At 41.1% G+C, this 20,141-nt stretch overlaps 1 protein-coding gene across 1 annotated transcript in view; it reads right to left on the bottom strand.

Annotated features, from left to right (window-relative positions):
- Positions 1–20,141, bottom strand: part of TG (thyroglobulin) — a gene marked incomplete at its 5' end in the record, with an annotated part of 195,332 nt that overhangs the window by 112,585 nt on the left and 62,606 nt on the right. The window contains 10 exons of the mRNA XM_070748653.1: positions 654–791; positions 2,246–2,326; positions 4,042–4,107; positions 4,928–5,095; positions 7,530–7,727; positions 9,769–9,880; positions 12,035–12,150; positions 12,863–12,985; positions 17,185–17,355; positions 18,539–18,688. Coding sequence (XP_070604754.1) covers positions 654–791; positions 2,246–2,326; positions 4,042–4,107; positions 4,928–5,095; positions 7,530–7,727; positions 9,769–9,880; positions 12,035–12,150; positions 12,863–12,985; positions 17,185–17,355; positions 18,539–18,688 — 1,323 coding nt within the window. The remainder of the gene's footprint in view (positions 1–653; positions 792–2,245; positions 2,327–4,041; positions 4,108–4,927; positions 5,096–7,529; positions 7,728–9,768; positions 9,881–12,034; positions 12,151–12,862; positions 12,986–17,184; positions 17,356–18,538; positions 18,689–20,141) is intronic.

The raw sequence follows: 20,141 nt of genomic DNA, 5'->3' as shown, positions 1-20,141 counted from the left end.
CGGTGGCGTTTTCAGCTGATCTGGAGGCCGGAAAGGAGATGGGGAATCCCAATAGGGAATTCCATGGGCGGAGCTTTGACGTCACGAAGACGTCCTTCCTGGTTGGCTGAAACATTTTAAAAGGTGACAGCCGGGCAGCGGCGCCCAACGGAACGCCATTTTGCAATCTGCGGTGGGTTCGCAAGGCGAAAAAAGTTCGTAAGAAGAGGCAAAAACTTTTTGAACCCTAGGTTCGTATCTTGAAGTGTTCGTATCACGAGGGGTTCGTATCACGAGGTACCACTGTATCTTGTTCACCAAATGCTATATTTTACTGCTTTCCTCCCTTAGCAAGATAGCATTTCAAGATTTTATACCCAGTGAGATTTCTTGATAAGAGACTGAGATAGCTTAATAAAAATGGATGTGCTTTGCTAGAAACAGGGAATGCCATTTATTCTCAAAATCTCAGCCGGCTGTCAGTTTTATGGTTGAGTTTTCACATCAACTTTAGGGTCAACTTTTTTTAAAAAAAAAATTAGCTTTATGGTTTTGTTTCTCACTTGGTATGCTTAGAGAATGTGGTTAAAACATTCTAGAAAGATTAGAGCATGTCCGGGGCCTTGATTAATGAGTAGCATGGCCACTTCCCCCATAACTTAAAAGTTTCTTACGTGTGAGACACCAGAGACGAGCCTCTTCAGCTGCATAGCTCTGCTTGGAAAGCCAGTATTTTTGGGATGGAAGGAAACGACTCGGATCTGTCAAAATTTGGTCTCTTTCCAATATAGAAAAGAGCTTCTTGGTAGAAGCTAATGAAACACAAAACGATGAGAACTCACATGAGGTTTTAATAAATCGTAGTGAAAACCAACCACACCCTATTCTAATTATTAACCCCTCCATATTTCTCTTCCAATAAATACAATAAATAAGAAACTTTCTCAGAAAGACACAACGGTTGCATTCAGACAAAACATTGTGAGACCAACAGTGATAAGTTTAAGGTGGTAATAAGAACATAAGAAGAGCCATGCTGAATTGGGCCATGCTGAATCAGGCCATGCTGAATCGGGCCATGCTGAATCGGGCCATGCTGAATTGGGCCAAAACCTATCATAGAAACATAGAAACATAGAAGTCCAACGGCAGAAAAAGACCTCATGGTCCATCTAGTCTGCCCTTATACTATTTTCTGTATTTTATCTTACAATGGATATATGTTTATCCCAGGCATGTTTAAATTCAGTTACTGTGGATTTATCTACCACATCTGCTGGAAGTTTGTTCCAAGGATCTACTACTCTTTCAGTAAAATAATATTTTCTCATGTTGCTTTTCATCTTTCCCCCAACTAACTTCAGATTGTGTCCCCTTGTTCTTGTGTTCACTTTCCTATTAAAAACACTTCCCTCCTGGACCTTATTTAACCCTTTAACATATTTAAATGTTTCGATCATGTCCCCCCTTTTCCTTTTGTCCTCCAGACTATACAGATTGATTCATTAAGTCTTTCTTGATACGTTTTATGCTTAAGACCTTCCACCATTCTTGTAACCCGTCTTTGGACCCGTTCAATTTTGTCAATATCTTTTTGTAGGTGAGGTCTCCAGAACTGAACACAGTACTCCAAATGTGGTCTCACCAGCGCTCTATATAGCGGGATCATAATCTCCCTCTTCCTGCTTATTATACCTCTAGCTAGGCAGCCAAGCATCCTACTTGCTTTCCGTACCGCCTGACTGCACTGTTCACCCATTTTGAGACTGTCAGAAATCACTACCCCTAAATCCTTTTCTTCTGACGTTTTTGCTAACACAGAACTGCCAATACAATACTCAGAGTCCAGCTTTCTGTGTCACACAGTAGCCCACCAATTGTACATGGGGATCTTGAGTAGAAAGAGAAGGCAAAACACACCCTTTCCCTAGACCCCCCAACAAATGATACCCAAGGGAATCCTGCTTGACTCAACCAACATAGAAGTGGCACATGGACATCCATTTCAATAACCACCGATACACTTGGCATCCATGAATCTGTCTAATCCTGCCTTGAAGCTATCCAGGCTGACAGTTGTCACGACCTCTTCTGGAAGTGAATTCCATAAACCAACAACCCTCTGGGTGAAGAAATATTTCCCTTTATTTGTCCTCACTTTCTAACCTATGAGCTTTAGGGAGTGCCCCCTCGTCCTAGTATTGTGTGTCTTATAGTCTGAAAAATATGGTACTTCTACAAATTTAGATGCCTAGCCCATACGTACGGGATAGAAGAGACTTCGACTGTGGTGGAACAAGAGTAGCATCACACATGGTAGATCCAACGCGGGTCATCATATCGGAACCTAGAGGCAATCAAACAAGAACTAGGTAAAGGTAGAGGTTTTCCATGTCCAGTTATTTATTTATTTATGTATTCATTTGTCCAATACACAACACATATGGAAGAGAATAGACATGAAGTAATATATATAAAGATAATATGTAAAAATAGAGAAGATATATGAAAGGAAGAAAATATATATGATATATGAGATAAAGGAAAGACAATTGGACAGGGGACGAAAGGCACACTAGTGCACTTATGTACGCCCCTTACTGACCTCTTATGAACCTGGAGAGGTCAATTGTGGATAGTCTAAGGGAGAAATGTTGGGGGTTAGGGGTTGACACTATTGAGTCCGGTAATGAGTTCCACGCTTCGACAACTCGATTGTTACAGTCATATTTTTTACAGTCAAGTTTGGAGCGGTTAATATTAAGTTTGAATCTGTTGCGTGCTCTTGTGTTGTTGCGGTTGAAGCTGAAGTAGTAGTTGACCAGTAGGACATTGCAGCATATGATCTTGTGGGCAATACTTAAATCATGTTTTAGGCGCCGTAGTTCTAAGCTTTCTAGACCCAGGATTGTTAGTCTATTTTCGTAGGATATTCTGTTTCGAGTGAAGGAGTGAAGGGCTCTTCTGGTGAAATATCTTTGGACGTTTTCAAGGGTGTTGATGTCCGAGATGTGGTATGGGTTCCAGACAGATGAGCTGTATTCAAGGATGGATCTGGCAAAAGTTTTGTAGGCTCTTGTGAGTAGTGTGAGACTGCCGGAGCATGCCGGAGTTATGCCTGACTCAAAGGGGGATGGGTGTTTGTCTCCTTTTCCTAGCTTAGGTAGGTAGGTAGATAGACAGACATGAAAGAGGATTGATGATAGATTAGATAGAGGGGTAGATAGGTAGACAGAAAGACAGACAGACAGACGTGATAGAGGATAGATGATAGATAGATAGAAGATGGGTGGATAGATAGATGGATAGATGGATGGATAGATGGATGGATGGATGGATGGATGGATGGATGGATGGATGGATGGATGGATGGATAGGCAGGCAGGTAGGCAAGGCTATGCACCTGACTGCACTTCCAAGCTGAAGGAAGTTTCTAAATCAGATTGGAACTTCTCAACAAGGAGATGCCTGCAAAATAATTCAAGTGTTTTACAACTCTGATGCCTGCATCAACTGGGCTTGTTTATTTATTAAATGTATCTACTGTCCACCTTTCCCTCTGCCAGGTCTAGGCAGCTTACAACAAAGTAAAAACAACAATGTAAAACATTAAGAAACCTAACTGTTCACATGAAAAAAATAACAAAGGGGATAAGGAAGGGAGAAGGATAAGATGGCATCAAAAAGCCTGAATCAGCAAGCCTCAGCTCCTCATGAATACATGAATATGTCTTTACACTTGTGTTGGCTGGGATGGTTTAAACAAACTGAAGATTTCCTGGTTTGATACCTAAAAAAATAATAATATTTAGCCTTCTCGGTTAAGCCAAATGTAACTAGGTGCTGCCACCTAGCTGCATATGAATGTGTATTTGTATTCATGTGTACATTTATTTGTATATGTGTGCAATCAAATTATATAATCATCTAATAGGCCCATCTGAATATCCCATCCATAAAAGACATCACTGACCCCCGCCATTCTGCTGAGACACATATCTGAATATCTTCCTTTCACATTGGATACCTGGCAAACCACACACCTCCCCTCAAATCACCTACCTTTCCAGAAATAAACACGCTGAAAAGTGGTGAAGATTTTTTCTGGGTTTTCTGCAAGCTCAGAAGCTAAAAAAGAAAAGAAAACACATATTTTTGCTTTTCTTTTCTAAGAAACATAAATAGAAACATAGAAGATTGACGGCAGAAAAAGACCTCATGGTCCATCTAGTCTGCCCTTATACTATTTCCTGCATTTTATCTTAGGATGGATCTATGTTTATCCCAGGCATGTTTAAAATCAGTGACTGTGGATTTACCAACCACATCTGCTGGAAGTTTGTTCCAAGCATCTACTACTCTTTCAGTAAAATCAATCAGTAAAATCAATCAACTAATGGAACAGCTTGCCTTCAGAAGTTGTGGAGAGTTTCACCACTGGAAATTTTCAAGAAGAGACTGGACTGGCATTTGTAGAAACAATGTAAGGCCTCCTACTTGAGTGGGGGGTGACCTACAAGATCCTTTAACTCTGTTAATCTGTTAATTACACCCTCCTAGTCAAATGGTTGTCCAGTCTATTAATTTACAGTTTTTTCTCTAAATGCCATCACTCTAATAAACAAATAATTCCCTCAACACTGTCAGACTTTTTACTAAATCTGCACTTCTATTCTACTAGTTTTTCTCATCATTCCTATCATCCTTTTCCTCCCACTTAGGACTGTATGACTGTAACTTGTTGCTTGTATCCTAAGATTTTTATTAATATTGTTTCTTCATTGCTTATTTGACCCCTTTGACAATCATTAAGTGTTTTACAACATGATTCTTGACAAATGTATCTTTTTCTTTTATGTACCCTGAGAGCATATGCACCAAGACAAATTCCTTGTGTGTCCAATCACACTTGACCAATAAAGAATTCTATTCTATTCTACTCACTTACCTCCAGCAAGCACTTGGTCTCCAATTCTGACTGTGTATTGGCTCTTCCCTTCATTGTATCTTGTGCGTTGACAGATGTCACCTTTTTGACGGGTTGAGCTGCCATCCCAATCATTAAGGTTGCAGATCAATGCACTTGGAGAACTCAGCAGGCTACATGCAATACTGCCTGGATGTAAGATAGAAATATTTACAGGGTTCAGTTCTGTTTACTCTGTCTTCAATTACAGTGGTATCTCTACCTACGAACGCCTCTACTTACAAACCTTTCTAGATAAGAACCAGGTGTTCAAGATATTTTTGCCTCTTCTCAAGAACCTTTTTTCACTTACAAACCCGAGCCTCCGAAACTGTAACTGGAAAAGGCAGGGAGAAGCCTCCGTGGGGCCTCTCTAGGAATCTCCTGGGAGGAAATAGGGCCGGAAAAGGCAGAAAGAAGCCTCTGTGGGGCCTCTGTGGGAATGTTCTGGGAGGAAACAGGGCCACAAAAGGTAGGGAGGAGCCTCCGTGGGGCCTCTCTAGGAATCTCCTGGGAGGAAACAGGGCCTCCACCCTCCCTGTGGTGTCTCCAATCACACACATTATTTGCTTTTACATTGATTCCTATGGGAAAAATTGCTTCTTCTTACAAACTTTTCTACTTAAGAACCTGGTCATGGAACGAATTAAGTTCGTAAGTAGAGGTGCCACTGTAGTTTGATCTTGGCAGTGAAAATTTGGATAAGTATTCAATTAACATTCTCAGTAATTTTGCTCTTCTTAGGAAGTAGGAAGTCACTGACAGGTTTATAAACATTTAAAGAACAACAAGAACAAACTCCAACAGATACTACAATTGTTCCATTACTCTTACAGTCCAGAAGGTTTGCACACAACTTCCTAAATTATAAACTATAACATCTGCAAATCTAACCATTAGCATTGATTAATTGTTTCAACTTCTACCCTCAAAACAACACTATAGTTCATTGCCCACCAGGACAATTGGACACAAGGATAGTTTTTTCCCCGAATGCCATCACTCTGCTTAACAACTAATTCCCACAATACTGTCAAATAATTTACTAAGACTATTACTATTATTCTTGTCATCCTTCCTAGTACCTCTCTCTTCCCACTTATGACTATAACCATATTGCTTGTATCTTTCAATTTATATTGTTTTTATTTGTTTCCTAGTACGATTTGATAGCTTATTATAATTATAATAATTATAATTAATTATAATTATAATTTATTAGATTTGTATGCCGCCCCTATCTTTTTATTCTTGATGAATTTATTTTATTCTCCTTATGTACACTGAGAGCATATGCACCAAATACAAATTCCTTGTGTGTCAATCACACTTAGCCAATAAAGAATTCTATTCCATTCCATTCTGTTGCGCCAACTCAGGAAGCTCAAACTTTCCAAGGAGCTGCTGATCCAATTCTACAGAGGAATCACTGAGTCTGTCATCTGCACCTCTATAACTGTAGAGTTTGGTTCTGCAACCCAACAAGACCAAGATAGAGTTCAGAGGATAATCAGAACTGCAGAAAAAACAATTGATGCCAACCTGCCTTCCATTGAGGACCTATATACTGCACGAGCCAAAAAGAGGGCTGTGAAAATATTTACTGACCCCTTGCATCCTGGACATAAACTGTTTCAACTCCTACCCTCAAAACAACACTACAGAGCACTGCACACTAAGACATCTAGACATAAGAACAGTTTTTCCCCGAACGCCATCACTCTGCTAAACAAATAATTCCTTCATCACTGTCGAATTATATACTAAGTTTGCACCACTATTACTACTAGTTTTTTCCTCATCATTCCTATCAACCATTTCCTTCCACTTATGACTGTATGATTGTAAGTTGTTGCTTATATCCTTAAGATTTTTATTAATATTGTTTCCTCGTTGCTTGACCCCTGTGACAATCATTAAGTGTTGTATCTCATTATTCTTGACAAATGTATCTTTTCTTTTATGTATACTGAGAGCATATGCACCAAAGACAAATTCCTTGTGTGTCCAATCACATGGCCAATAAAGAATTCTATTCTATTCTATTCTATTCTATTCTACTCTACTCTACTCTACTCTACTCTATTCTATTCTATTCTATTCTATTCTATTCTATTCTATGGAGAGCTCCTTTGCAACTGCAGCTGCCTTCAGTTCATTTCTCTGGCATCTTTCTCGCAGCTTGGAATAAGAACTGGACCAGATTTTACTTCCAAACAGAACCTTTCAAATTACTTATTTTGCCTTTTTTACTTTTAGTTAGCAATTTTCTTGTTTCAATCAAGGACAAAATAGTCAATAGTCAATTCAGTTCTCTGATAAATGACTCCTGTGTATACGCAAAATGGATCCATCAGGAGTCCAAGTTATTCTATTCTATTCTATTCCATTCCATTCCATTCTATTCTATTCTATTCTAATACAATGTCATAACAAGTTAATCACATAGATAGAGCTTTATTATCTATGTTGTTGTTGTAAGATAAACAAAACTAGATTTCTGCTCCAGTGGGCTTATTCCTAAGCACATGATGTAAAAGGGAAAGGACACCTTCTCATCCACAGTTGTAGCCTAAACAATTACCTCCAACAAGTATGAGCTGGCTTAAGATAAAGCCATCGCAGCAAGCATCTTGGTGACAGGCTTGTCGGCAGTAGAGATGAACATCTGTCAAAGATGTACCAGATGCTGATACAACCGAAATGCTGTACACGCCAGAAACAACATCCTGGAAATCAGTCTTCTCAAATGTCTTGACTCCCATTGTAGTGAATTCTTGTCCTGGAAACAAAGGGGCAACTGTTTCTAATAGCACCGGTCAACACAAAAAAATCATCTACAAAGGTAATTATTATTATTATTTATTAATTGGACTTGTATGCCGCCCCTCTCTGAGGACTCGGGGCGGCTCACAACGTATCAAAAAAATGAAACATCTGAAATCCAATTAATATAAATAATTAATCTAAAAACAATTCTAAAAAAACCTTAAAACATTAAAAATCATTCGTTCAAATTCAAACAACAAACATACAATATATTCGTTGGCCAGAGACTGGGGTCTAGTGACCCCAAGCTTGATGGCATAAATAGGTTTTTAAATTCTTGCGGAATGCAAGGAGGGTAGGGGCAATATGAATCTCTGAGGGGAGCTGATTCCAGAGTGTCGGGCCCCCCACCAAGAAGGCTCTTCTATAAGTCTGTTTTATGGAGTTTGATGTGTCAATTCCAAAAATATGCTTAGTTTTGCGCTATCACATACAGTTTCCGATATAGAAGCATTTTTGTTATTGCGTTATTTCAACATTTTCAATGTATGTGATAATTACTGTTTTCATAATGTCACCAGTATATTTCCTCTACCTTATAATGATGATACTGCCCTATGGAAACTATACCTGCTACAGAAAAATTATATATATTTTTGAAATCAGAACAAAAAAATGATTCAGAAAAGTACAAGGTCAACTGCGATGATTACAAAAAAATATTTTTTGGAAACGATTTTGTGACAATGGACACAACACATTCAAAATTCCAAAAGTCCTTTTTAAACAGGTCACTTGCTCTTGGCGTGAAGTAGAATTTTTTAAAATTCCTCTCTGTTGTACATGTAGTCCTCAGGTTATAACTGTAATGGACCTTTTGCCCATTGTGGTCGCAACGTGTGATGGTTGTAAGTGCAAGGACAGAGGTCGTTGTAACTTTGAATCATTGTGAAAGGATCTGTATACTGCACAAGTCAAAAAGAGGGCTGCAAAAGTATTTTATTTTTTTTATTTTTTTTATTTTTTTTATTTATTTTGTCCAATACGCAATGAACGTTATGGAGGATATAGTAGAGAAGAAATACGAGATATAGGAGAGACTATAGGACAGGGGACGGAAGGCACTCTAGTGCGCTTATGTATGCCCCTTACTGACCTCTTAGGAATCTGGAGAGGTCAACCGTGGATAGTCTAAGGGTAAAGCCGCTCCGAGTCTTTGGAGAAGGGGGCATACAAATCAAATCATATCATATCAGATCAGATCAGATCAGATCAGATCAAATCAAGTCAAATAAGAAAGAAAGAAAGAAAGAAAGAAAGAAAGAAAGAAAGAAAGAAAGAAAGTAAGTAAGTGTTGGGGGTTAGGGGATGATACTGCGGAGTCCGGTAATGAGTTCCACGCTTCAACAACTCGATTATTAAAGTCGTATTTTTTACAGTCAAGTTTGGAGCGGTTAATATTAAGCTTGAATCTGTTGTGTGTTCTTGTGTTGTTGTGGTTGAAGCTGAAGTAGTCTTTGATGGGCAGGACATTGCAGCATATGATCTTGTGGGCAATACTTAGATCATGTTTAAGGCATCGTAGTTCTAAGATTTCAAGACCCAGGATTGTAAGTCTAGTTTCGTAGGGAATGCTGTTTCGGGTAGACCCCTTTGCTGACCCCTTGCATCCACTGCCTCCATCCACTAGTGGACCATGAGACATTTGTAAGTGGACCATGGAAACAGCTGGAGAATGTGTGAAGAAGTGCATCTTCACTTGTAAAAGAAGTGAGTAAACATATGTGCACGTGTTTCATTTAAGTGAGCGGCAGGCACACATGTGTGCCACTCGTGCAAATGGAGCTGTGCTCGCACACTTGCTGTCCGCTTGCATGGAACCATCCCTCTCCCTGGCCCCAAGTCTATAATGACGAAAATCTTGGGGAACTCCAATCTAGTGGATGTCCAAACCCCACCAATGTCTTCTGTACATCACAGCTCTAAAACATACAATTGTTGGTGGTCCTCTCTTGCACAGAACCTGAGAGTAATGAAAGCTCTTCCATACATACCTTTTTTCAGGTACACGCTCAACGAATCTTTCCTCTCTGGGCTTCTCACTTTAATTAGGCAGCTGAGACTGGCAATGCTGGTGGCGAGAGAATTCTCCCAAGCACCATGAACCTAAGATAAAGAGATATTCCGAGAAAGCTAATTTGTCATCGATGATATGGGCTGCAGGATTGCAGAGAAGAGCAAAGAAGATGATAAAGAGTCTGGAGGCTAAATCTTGTGATTAATGGTTGAGGGCTTTAAGTTATCTCTAGCCTATAGAAGAGAAGGAATAGAAAGGGCATGATAACTGTCTTCCAGTATTTGAGGGACTGTTTTTAAGAAGAGACTGGACAGCCATTTCTCTGGAATGATATAGGGGGGTTGTTGTTGTTGGCTCTGGCCCAGCTCCTTCCCCAGGGAATGGGGAGGTGGATACAGGGGAAAATTCAACACGTCACAGGCCTGTGTTATTGCCGACAGAATCAGTTCAGAGTTTAGTTTCCTTGGACGAAGAAGAAGGTGGGAGTGACTCGGCAGAGGAGGGCTTGGCACACAGCCAAGGCAGTCAATCTTTCTTATCTTCTATAGCTTCAGATAATGACATTTTGGACCCACGCAAGCGCAGAATTATGCATAGAAGAGACCAAGTAAGAACATATTACAGGAAATAAGGGATGCCACCTGTGTTTGGGTGGGGCTCCAGTAATTAGGGCTGCTGCTATAAATAGCAGCATGTGGGTTTGGCTGTTGTGGAAGAGTATCTGATCGGAGTTCGTCAGGAATCTTGTGTTGCTGGACTTTGTTGCTTTTTCATGCCTTTGAAACCAAAGCAGAGCAGTGTGAGTGTGTGTATCTCACTTCGTTGGAAGAAGGGGTGTGAAGCTTCTTCACAGCTGCTAGCTAAGTACTTAATGACTGCTTAAGGGAAATTGTACAGACTACCCGGTTGTTTTGGGAAGAGTGCTCTTTGCAATACAAAAAGAGTGCTTTGTTTATTTTGAATTTTGTGATAAAGAACATTGTTTTGAATTTTCCAACGTGTGTGTGTCTGAAATTTGTACCCTTGAATTTTCAGGAGGCTCCTATCAGAGAGCCCGGCAGAACAGGGGTTGGACTAAAAAACCTCCAAGACCCCTTCCAATGTTGTTATTGTATGTTCTATATAACCACACAAAGTTAACACTCCTCTTGTGCATTTGTCTCAAATTGTGTAGAGTCTTCTGCTTGAGCAGGCCATTGGGCTAGAAGACCCCCAAGGTTGTGTTAAGATATTCATGAACTGGGAGAGCCAATGTTAACAAGGTTAACCAATGTATAGGCATAGCAACTAAGTCAGCCAATGGGAGCTATCCCCTGTTGAGTCTGTGCAGAGAATTGAAACTGAATACTTAAGCTTAAGGCTGGGTGTGGCTCCAGTCTCCACTCTGTACTGGTCCACTCTGAACTCTGCTGAAATGAAACTAACTGTTCTCTGCTGCCTGTAACTGGTTGAAGAATTCTACTTGTGGTATTGTAAATATATATACTGCTCAAAAAAAATTAAAGGGAACACTCAAATAACAAATCTGCTTCATAAGCTTTACACCCCTCTCTAAGTGGTTTGCAGAGTCAGCATATATTTTCCCCAACAATCTGGGTCCTCATTTTACCCACCTTGGAAGGATAAAAGACTGAGTCAACCTTCGGCCTGGTGATATTCGACCTCCCAAACTGCTGGCAGGGTCAGCAGAAATAGCCTGCAGTACTGGGCTCTAACCACTGAGCCACCGTGGCTCATGATACTTTGTAAAATACATGGAATCAAATCCATTCCCATAGCAGGGTTAATAATAACGATAATGATACCGATACCGATACCGATAATGATAATGATTTATTAGATTTGTATGCTGCCCCTAAGATTAAGTCCTTGGTCATAAAATGCCTTCTTAATGCTACCAATTTTCAGCTTTCAAGATATTAATGGAGCCCCATCAAGAGTCGGGATGGCGCACTGGTTAGAGTGCAGCAGTGCAGGCTACTTCAGTTAACTGCTGGCTGAAGTTCAGCAGTTCAAATCTCACCACCGGCTCAAGGTTGACTCAGCCTTCCATCCTTCCAAGGTGGGTAAAATGAGGACCTAGATTGCTGGGGTTAATATGCTGATCTGTAAACCGCTTAGAGAGGGCTATAAAAGCACTATGAAGCGGTATATAAGTCTAAATGCTATTGATATTTGATGGATCTCAAAGCACACTTTTAGCTCCCTATCTTATCATCAATGAAACAAATGTACGCAGTTACCAGTCCAGAAGTAGAGCAGTTATAATTGGTCTCCCGAGCACTGTACAGCTCGCACAATGTTTCCAAGCCCATAGCTGACACCGTGAGAAATCCACAGGAGTCATCCTTCTGACACTCTGTAAAACATCAAAAGACATGTCACATGAGCTCTGGGATCAATGCCACTGTCTTTGCTTGAGCAATGAATGGAACCAGCAGTAAATACACTGGTCTCCTTTTAGATGAGGTCCTCTATTCAATCAGTCTTATCTGCATTCCTGAGATAAAGCCCATTTATTACTTAAACATACGCTTTTGCTCACTGAAAACGTCCCAGCACAGCATCCAACAAATAATTTCTTTTATTGAAGCAGAAATCATGATTTTTGAGCCTTGTTCAATCACATCTCCCAGCCTCATGTCTCTTCCATTGAACAACATTGATTCTTCACACCCTATTTCCCACAATCCTTTTCCTTTATACTGCCTGGAAGTGACATCACACCTCAAAGAGGCTAAGGCTGTAAGCTAATACCTTTTACTCTGTAACTCCTCTCACCTTCGGAGCAATCTTCTATAGTGAGGGTCAATCCAATAGTTTTCCACTGTTATGTTTTCCTCATCCTTTGACTAGGACCACTCCCCCATTGTCACATCAGCCCCCTCTAGTGGTTCCTCAGGCTCATTCAAGTCACTTTCTGCCTCACTCTCACTCTTTGCTTCATCTAGCAACCCCCCTGGTCCAGGGTATCCAGAGAGGCCTGGCTCATCTTCCTCAGAATCTGACATGACCAGAGATGGATAAGGAGCACTCACAACAGAAAGCAAAAGCATTGACAACATTCTGACCTGCAACACATTGCTGAAGGGTGTTGGTAGGCGTTCCTTGTAGTGTCTTACTCCCAACTGTTTCCAATTCTTCTGCGGTGAAGACAAAATTGGAAGCAGGAACCTTCTCAAAGCCTCTGAGGACTGAAATGAAACAGACGGTCGGGATAAAGTAGATTTGGAAGAATATCCTGATGGAACTTTATGCTAAGGGACAGCCTGCCATTCCCCCCCCCCCCCCCCGATCAGGTTTTCATTCATTTGGATGAATGAGAATAGTTTAGAACCGTGATGGCAAACCTATGGCATGCGTGCCATAAGTGGCACACCGAGCCATATTGAAGGACACGCAAGGTATTGCCCTGTGTCAGTTCCAGCACGCATGCTCACACTGGCCAGCTGATTTTCAGCCTTGGGAAGGCTGTTTTGCCCTCCGGACACTTCAGGGAAGCTTCACTAAAGTCCCAGAGGCAAAGAAATCACCCAACGGACAAACCGGAAGTTTGGAAAAACGCACTTCCGGTTTGCCATTGTGCTGTTTTTCGCAGTCTGCGAGGTTCAGGGAAGCTTCCTTAAGCCCCGGAGTGCAAAAAACAGCACAATGGGCAAACCGGAAGTGCGTTTTCCTGTACTTCCGGTTTGTCCGTTGGGTGATTTTTTTCCACTTCCGGACAGTAATGGGCTACTACCGATGCAATGCATTGGCAGAAACCCACCACTGCCTCCAGGGCTTCAGAAAGGCCTGTGCGCACGCGTCAGGGGCAGCATTGGGGGGGTGCGCATATGTGAGGGGGAGGGAAGGAGGGAGGGCACTTAAATGCATGCAAGCCTGCCCACACGCCCCCTTTTGGTACGCGAACCAAAAAAGGTTTGCCATTACTGAGCTTAGAATTTTATTTCCAAAGAGAAAAAGAGCCATTTTGTTAATGACAAGTCCAATGGGAAGTGTGCGGTGGAATTATGAGCAAATCAATTGGAAATATCCTCTCATGCATCATACAATGCAGGAAGAACTTAACCTATGACCACCATTGAGCCCAAAGAGTCTGTGGCCAGGTGAAATATGGGTTAAGTGAATTTTGCCCCGTTTAAAGACCTTTCTTGCCAGGGTCGGTAAAGGAATCATAGAAACATAGAAGATTGACGGCAGAAAAAAACCTCATGGTCCATCTAGTCTGCCCTTATACTATTTCCTGCATTTTATCTTAGGATGGATGCATGTTTAAATGCAGTTACTATGGATTTACCTACCATGTCTGCTGGAAGTTTGTTCCAAACATCCACTACTCTTTCGGTAAAATAATATCTTCTCACGTTGCTTCTACTCTTTTCCCCAACTAACCTCAGATTGTGCCCCCTTGTTCTTGTTTTCACTTTCCTATGAAAAACACTTCCCTCCCTCCTGAACCTTATTTAACCCTTTAACATATTTAAATGTTTCGATCATGTCCCCCCTTTTCCTTCTGTCCTCCAGACTATACAGATTGAGTTCATTAAGTCTTTCCTGATACGTTTTATGCTTAAGACCTTCCACCATTCTTGTAGCCTGTCTTTGGACCCGTTTAATTTTATCCATATCTTTTTGTAGGTGAGGTCTCCAGAACTGAACACAGTATTCCAAATGTGGTCTCACCAGCGTTCTATACAGCAGGATCACAATCTCCCTCTTCCTGCTTGTTATACCTCTAGCTATGCAGCCAAGCATTCTCCTTGCTTTCCCTAATGCCTAACCGCACTGTTCACCCATTTTGAGACTGACAGAAGTTACTACCCCTAAATCACCACTGTTGTTAACTTAGTGAAGCAAATCTGATTTTCCACATTGACTTTGCTTGTTGGAAGGTTTTAGATGTGGGTCACACGACCCCAAAGCACTGCAACCATCATAAATATGAGTCATTCTCTGAATTTTCATCAGGTGATCAGGGGGAGGCTGCAACCGTCATAAGTGTGAAAAACGGTCACCAGTCATATTTTTTCAGCGCCAAATGGTCACAAAATGAACCGTCGTACACCAAGTTCTACCTGTAATTTATCTAGCAGAATTGTTTAATGACTTCTCCCATTTCCATGAACTCTCTTTTTCCAATTTTGCAAAATTGACGTTAGCTCTTCGAGATACCAAGCTACAAATCCCTTCTGCTTGGGGAGAAATAGACAACTGGAAACGCTGTTCTCATCTCCTTTCCCTTACGCTCACATTCACACACAAATGCCACATTTGGAGTACTGTGTTCAGTTCTGGAGACCTCACCTACAAAAAGATGTTGACAAAATTGAACGGGTCCAAAGACGGGCTACAAGAATGGTGGAAGGTCTTAAGCATAAAACGTATCAGGAAAGACTTCATGAACTCAATCTGGATAATCTGGAGGACAGAAGGAAAAGGGGGGACATGATAGAAACATTTAAATATGTTAAAGGGTTAAATAAGGTCCAGGAGGGAAGTGTTTTTAATAGGAAAGTAAACACAAGAACAAGGGGACACAATCTGAAGTTAGTTGGGGGAAAGATCAAAAGCAACATGAGAAAATATTATTTTACTGAAAGAGTAGTAGATCCTTGGAACAAACTTCCACCAGAGGTGGTAGATAAACCCACAGTAACTGAATTTAAACATGCCTGGGATAAACATAGATCCATCCTAAGATCAAATAGTATAAGGGCAGACTAGATGGACCAGGAGGTCTTTTTCTGCCGTCAATCTTCTATGTTTCTATGTTTCTATGCACACACACACACACACAAACACAGAACAACATATGGAGGACTCACGACTTCAAGTGATGCAAAACAGAAGCAAAAGGTTTACTCAAAGGTGGTATTCACCTGATTCGGGTAAACCAGTAATACCGACCTACAAAGTGCGTTTGCGCACACATGGAAAAGAAGTGGGTGAACAAAGCGAGCTCACACATGCGCACGCTCACATTTGCAAACCATAGTAAGTAGTAAAAGTGGGTTTGCTACTCTAAACATCAGCACAACTAGAAGGTGAATTAAGGATAAAAGCTATAGACAAAGATGCTAATTGGGATGGCTATTATGGGGGCTATCACTATGGTAACCGCCATTATTTTGAAAACAGGTTTATCGTTTCCCTGGGATACATGATATCTTAATGAATAAGCCACCTCAGGTACAGTGGTGTAACTGCACACCAGCCAACCCACCCCAAGGAATGTGTCTCCTCTTACAGCCTCTCTGAAATGAATGCCAAGGGATGAGTTTCAGGGAGCACAAGTGCCAATTTCATCCCCAAGGATTATGGAGAGAAGATGAAACAATCTCCGATTATTTCTTGCTAAAACAATTAAGGCCTATTACAGCTTGGGCTCAAAGGGAGTACTACTCGGCTTTCCAAGTCTTATCATTCTAATTAGACAGAAAGGAGGGAGGGAGAAGGAAGAGAAGAGAAGAGGGAATCAGAATAGTATGGAATGGAATGGAATGGAATGGAATGGAAAGGAAGGGAAGGGAAGGGAAGAGAGAAGAGGAGAGGAGAGAAGAGAAGAGAAGAGGGAATCGGAATAGAATAGAATAGAATAGAATGGAATGGAATGGAAGGGAAGGGAAGAGGAGAGGAGAGGAGAGGAGAAGGGAAGAGATGAAAGAATCAGAATAGAATAGAATAGAATGGAAGGGAAGGGAAGAGAAGAGAAGGGGAGAGGAGAGGAGAGAAGAGAAGACAAGAGAAGAGAAGAGAAGAGAAGAAGGAATCGGAATAGAATAGAATAGAATAGAATGGAATGGAATGGAATGGAAGGGAAGGGAAGGGAAGGGGAGAGAAGAGAAGAAGGAATCGGAATAGAATAAAATAGAATGGAAGGGGAGGGGAGAGGAGGGGAGGGGAGGGGAGAGTAGAATGGAATGGAATGGAATAAATAGAATAGAATAGAATAGAATAGAATTCTTTATTGGCCAAGTGTGATTGGACACACAAGGAATTTGTCTTTGGTGCATATGCTCTCAGTGTACATAAAAGAAAAAATACATTTGTCAAGAATCATGAGGCACAACACTTAATGATTGTCAAATCAGTTTGAGACACCTTCATGGATGTATCTTTGTTGAAGTTGTCCATGGAGATTCTCAATCATCCAGATCAGGGTTGTCCCAAAGATGCTTTTCTCAAAGGCAACTGGGTGTCTAGGTTTTTTTTAATCTTGAAAACGTTTCGTTTCTCATCCAAGGAGCTTCTTGGATGAGAAGTGATTATTTTTTTAAAAAAAACATTTTCAAATGAAAAAAAATTGGTCAAGAAAGTCCAGTTGCCTTCTGGAGAAGCACTGTTGGGTTATGTCGAAGTTCTTCAACCATGGAGAACTTCTATGTCTACTCACCCAAACACTGGGAATCCGTCAAAGGACCCTTTGTCTCTGTCCAGTCTAATCTCTTTCCATTGCTGTCAACACAGAATGACCTTTGGGTGGAAGGATCTTTGTAAGAAGGTCTATACTGGCCATTTTCATCACAGCGTCCAGCTTGCTCATTCTTCTGGCAATTAGTAACACCTGGGGTGGGCACAGAATTTTTTTTTAAAAAAATTGTGGGAAAGAATTTCATTCCATTATTTACAACTCAGGGTTGTTAGTAGACTCCTTGGTTTTATCTGCTTTTACATTGATTCCTATGGGAAAAAATTGCTTCTACTTACAAACTTTTTTACTTAAGAACCTGGTCACGGAACGAAATAAGTTCTTAAGTAGAGGTACCACTGTATATAGATTATAAAAGAATAGGGTTGGAAAGAAACCTGGAGGTCTTCTAATCCAACTCCCTGCTCGAGCAAGGGACTCTTCATCATCTGGAGGCCAGGAGAACGCAAAGTTGGCTCTTCTATGACATGTGGACTTCAACTCCCAGAATTCCTGAGCTGCCATGATAGGCTGAGGAATTCTGGGAGCTGAAGTCCACATGTCATAGAAGAGCCAACTTTGCCTACCCCTGATCTGGACAAATGATCATCCCATCTTTTTTCTGAAAACCTCCCGTGACGGGGAATTGTTGGCATGGGTGTCAAGATAAAGGAGTGTTTATGCATATGTTTTGGGAATGCCCGATAGTGCAGGAATTTTGGCAAAAAGTGAAAGAGGATATTAATAGAATGCTAAATATACAATGGACAATCACTAAGGAAATGGCCGTATTAGTTAAAAGCAATGTGATGGGAGAATTTAGAGAAATAAAAAAAGCAGCAATAGAAAGTGCTCAGGCAGTAATAGTTTTGGGTTGGAAGGATGCGACAAAATGGACAATGCAAAATTGGTCTAGGTACATGGTGGATCATATTCAATTTGAAATTATGGATAAAAGGATAAATTCGGATAATGAAACTGAGTTGGGACAACTGATGGGACGGTGGGACAGATAAGATGATATGAGTAGAATCCGAGACCAAGCTACAAGAAATAAATTGGAATCACTCTATAATATGTAAATAGATATATTGCTCTTGGGTCAAGTGGACTATACAAGAAACAGCCCCGATTTGGTGGTGGGGAATGTGTGTGTGTCTGGGGGATGGGCACATTTCACTATGCACTGTTTTATGTTGTGTGTAATATAAATTTCTTAAAAATTTATTTTAAAAAATTATTAAATTTTTTTTAAAAAAAACCATCCCGTGACAGAGTGCCCACAACATCTTCAACACCAACAAACAGAAAATGCATCATGTTTTTTTCTAAGACTTACACTGATCGGCTCTGAAAGCTCCAGGAGAGAGGCTCAATGTCCCGAGAGGACATTTCACACAGAAGTTACTTCCTGCTTGGTCTTGATAGAATCCAGAAGGGCATGGAATGCATCTTTCGTTCTGAAAGGAGGAACCTGGAGGACAGACAGCTGCAAAGGGAGAAAAAGGTTTATTATTCTAGGTCGGTGATGGTGAGCCTATGGCACATGTGCGATAGGTGGCCCGTGAAGCCATATCTGAGGGCACATGAGACATTCATTCATTCATTCATTCATTCATTCATTCATTCATTCATTCATTTATTATTAGAGCACTTTACCATAAGTCTGTATCTATTGTGTGCCAGACACAGGTTATTTCGTTCGTTCGTTCATTCATTCATTCATTCATTCATTCATTCATTCATTCATTCATTCATTTATTTATTTATTTATTTATTTATTATTAGATTTGTATGCCGACCCTCTCCGTAGACTCAGGGTGGCTCACAACATACAATAGAACAATTCACAACAAATCTAATAAATTTAAAAAACATTTTAAAAATCCCATTATTAAACCAGACATACACACAAACATACCATACATAAATTGTATAGGCCCAAGGGGGGGGGGGGAGAATGCCTCAATTCCCCCATGCCTGACGGCAGAGGTGAGTTTTAAGGAGTATACGGAAGGCAAGGAGGGTGGGGGCAGTTCTAATCTCTGGGAGGAGCTGGTTCCAGAGAGTTGGGGCCACCACAGAGAAGGCTCTTCCCCTGGGACCCGCCAGATGACATTGTTTAGTCGACGGGATCCAACTTTGTGGGACCTAATCGGTCGCTGGGATTTGTGCGGCAGAAGGCGGTCCCAGAGATATTCTGGTCCAATGCCATGAAGGGCTTTATAGGTCATAACCAACACTTTGAATTGTGACATTGTCCTATGTCAGCTCCAGCACACATGGGCGCACCGGGCAGCTGATTTTTGGCCTTCTATTTAGCCATTTTGCTCTCCTGAGTGTTCAGGAAAGCCTCCTAAAGCCTGGGGATGGTGAAAAAGGGCCAACAGGCCAACTGTCTGCCGTAGGAGTAGCAACGACTGGTTAGGTCCCACCGAGTCAGCCTTCTCCAGGTCCTGTCAACTAGAAAATGTAATCTGGCGGGGCCTATGGGAAGAGCGTTCTCTGTGGGGGGCCCGGCCGTCTGGAATCAGCTCCCCCCAAAAAAGATTCACACTGCCCCCACCTTCCTCACCTTAGAAACATAGAAACATAGAAGATTGATGGCAGAAAAAGATCTCCCGGTCCATCTAGTCTGCCCTTATATTATTTTATCTTAGGATGGATATATGTTTATCCCAGGCATGTTTAAATTCAGTTACTGTGGATTTACCAACCACGTCTACTGGAAGTTTGTTCCAAGCATCCACTACTCTTTCGGTAAAATAATATTTTCTCACGTTGCTTCTACTCTTTCCCCCCAACTAACCTCAGATTGTGCCCCCTTGTTCTTGGGTTCACTTTCCTATTAAAAACACTTCCCTCCTGAACCTTATTTAACCCTTTAACATATTTAAATGTTTCGATCATGTCCCCCCACTTTCCCAGACTATAGAGCAAGA

This window comes from Erythrolamprus reginae, chromosome 3 (genome assembly GCF_031021105.1).
Source record: "Erythrolamprus reginae isolate rEryReg1 chromosome 3, rEryReg1.hap1, whole genome shotgun sequence".
NCBI classification, from domain to species: domain Eukaryota; kingdom Metazoa; phylum Chordata; class Lepidosauria; order Squamata; family Dipsadidae; genus Erythrolamprus; species Erythrolamprus reginae.
This window is presented reverse-complemented; position numbering and strand designations above follow the sequence as displayed.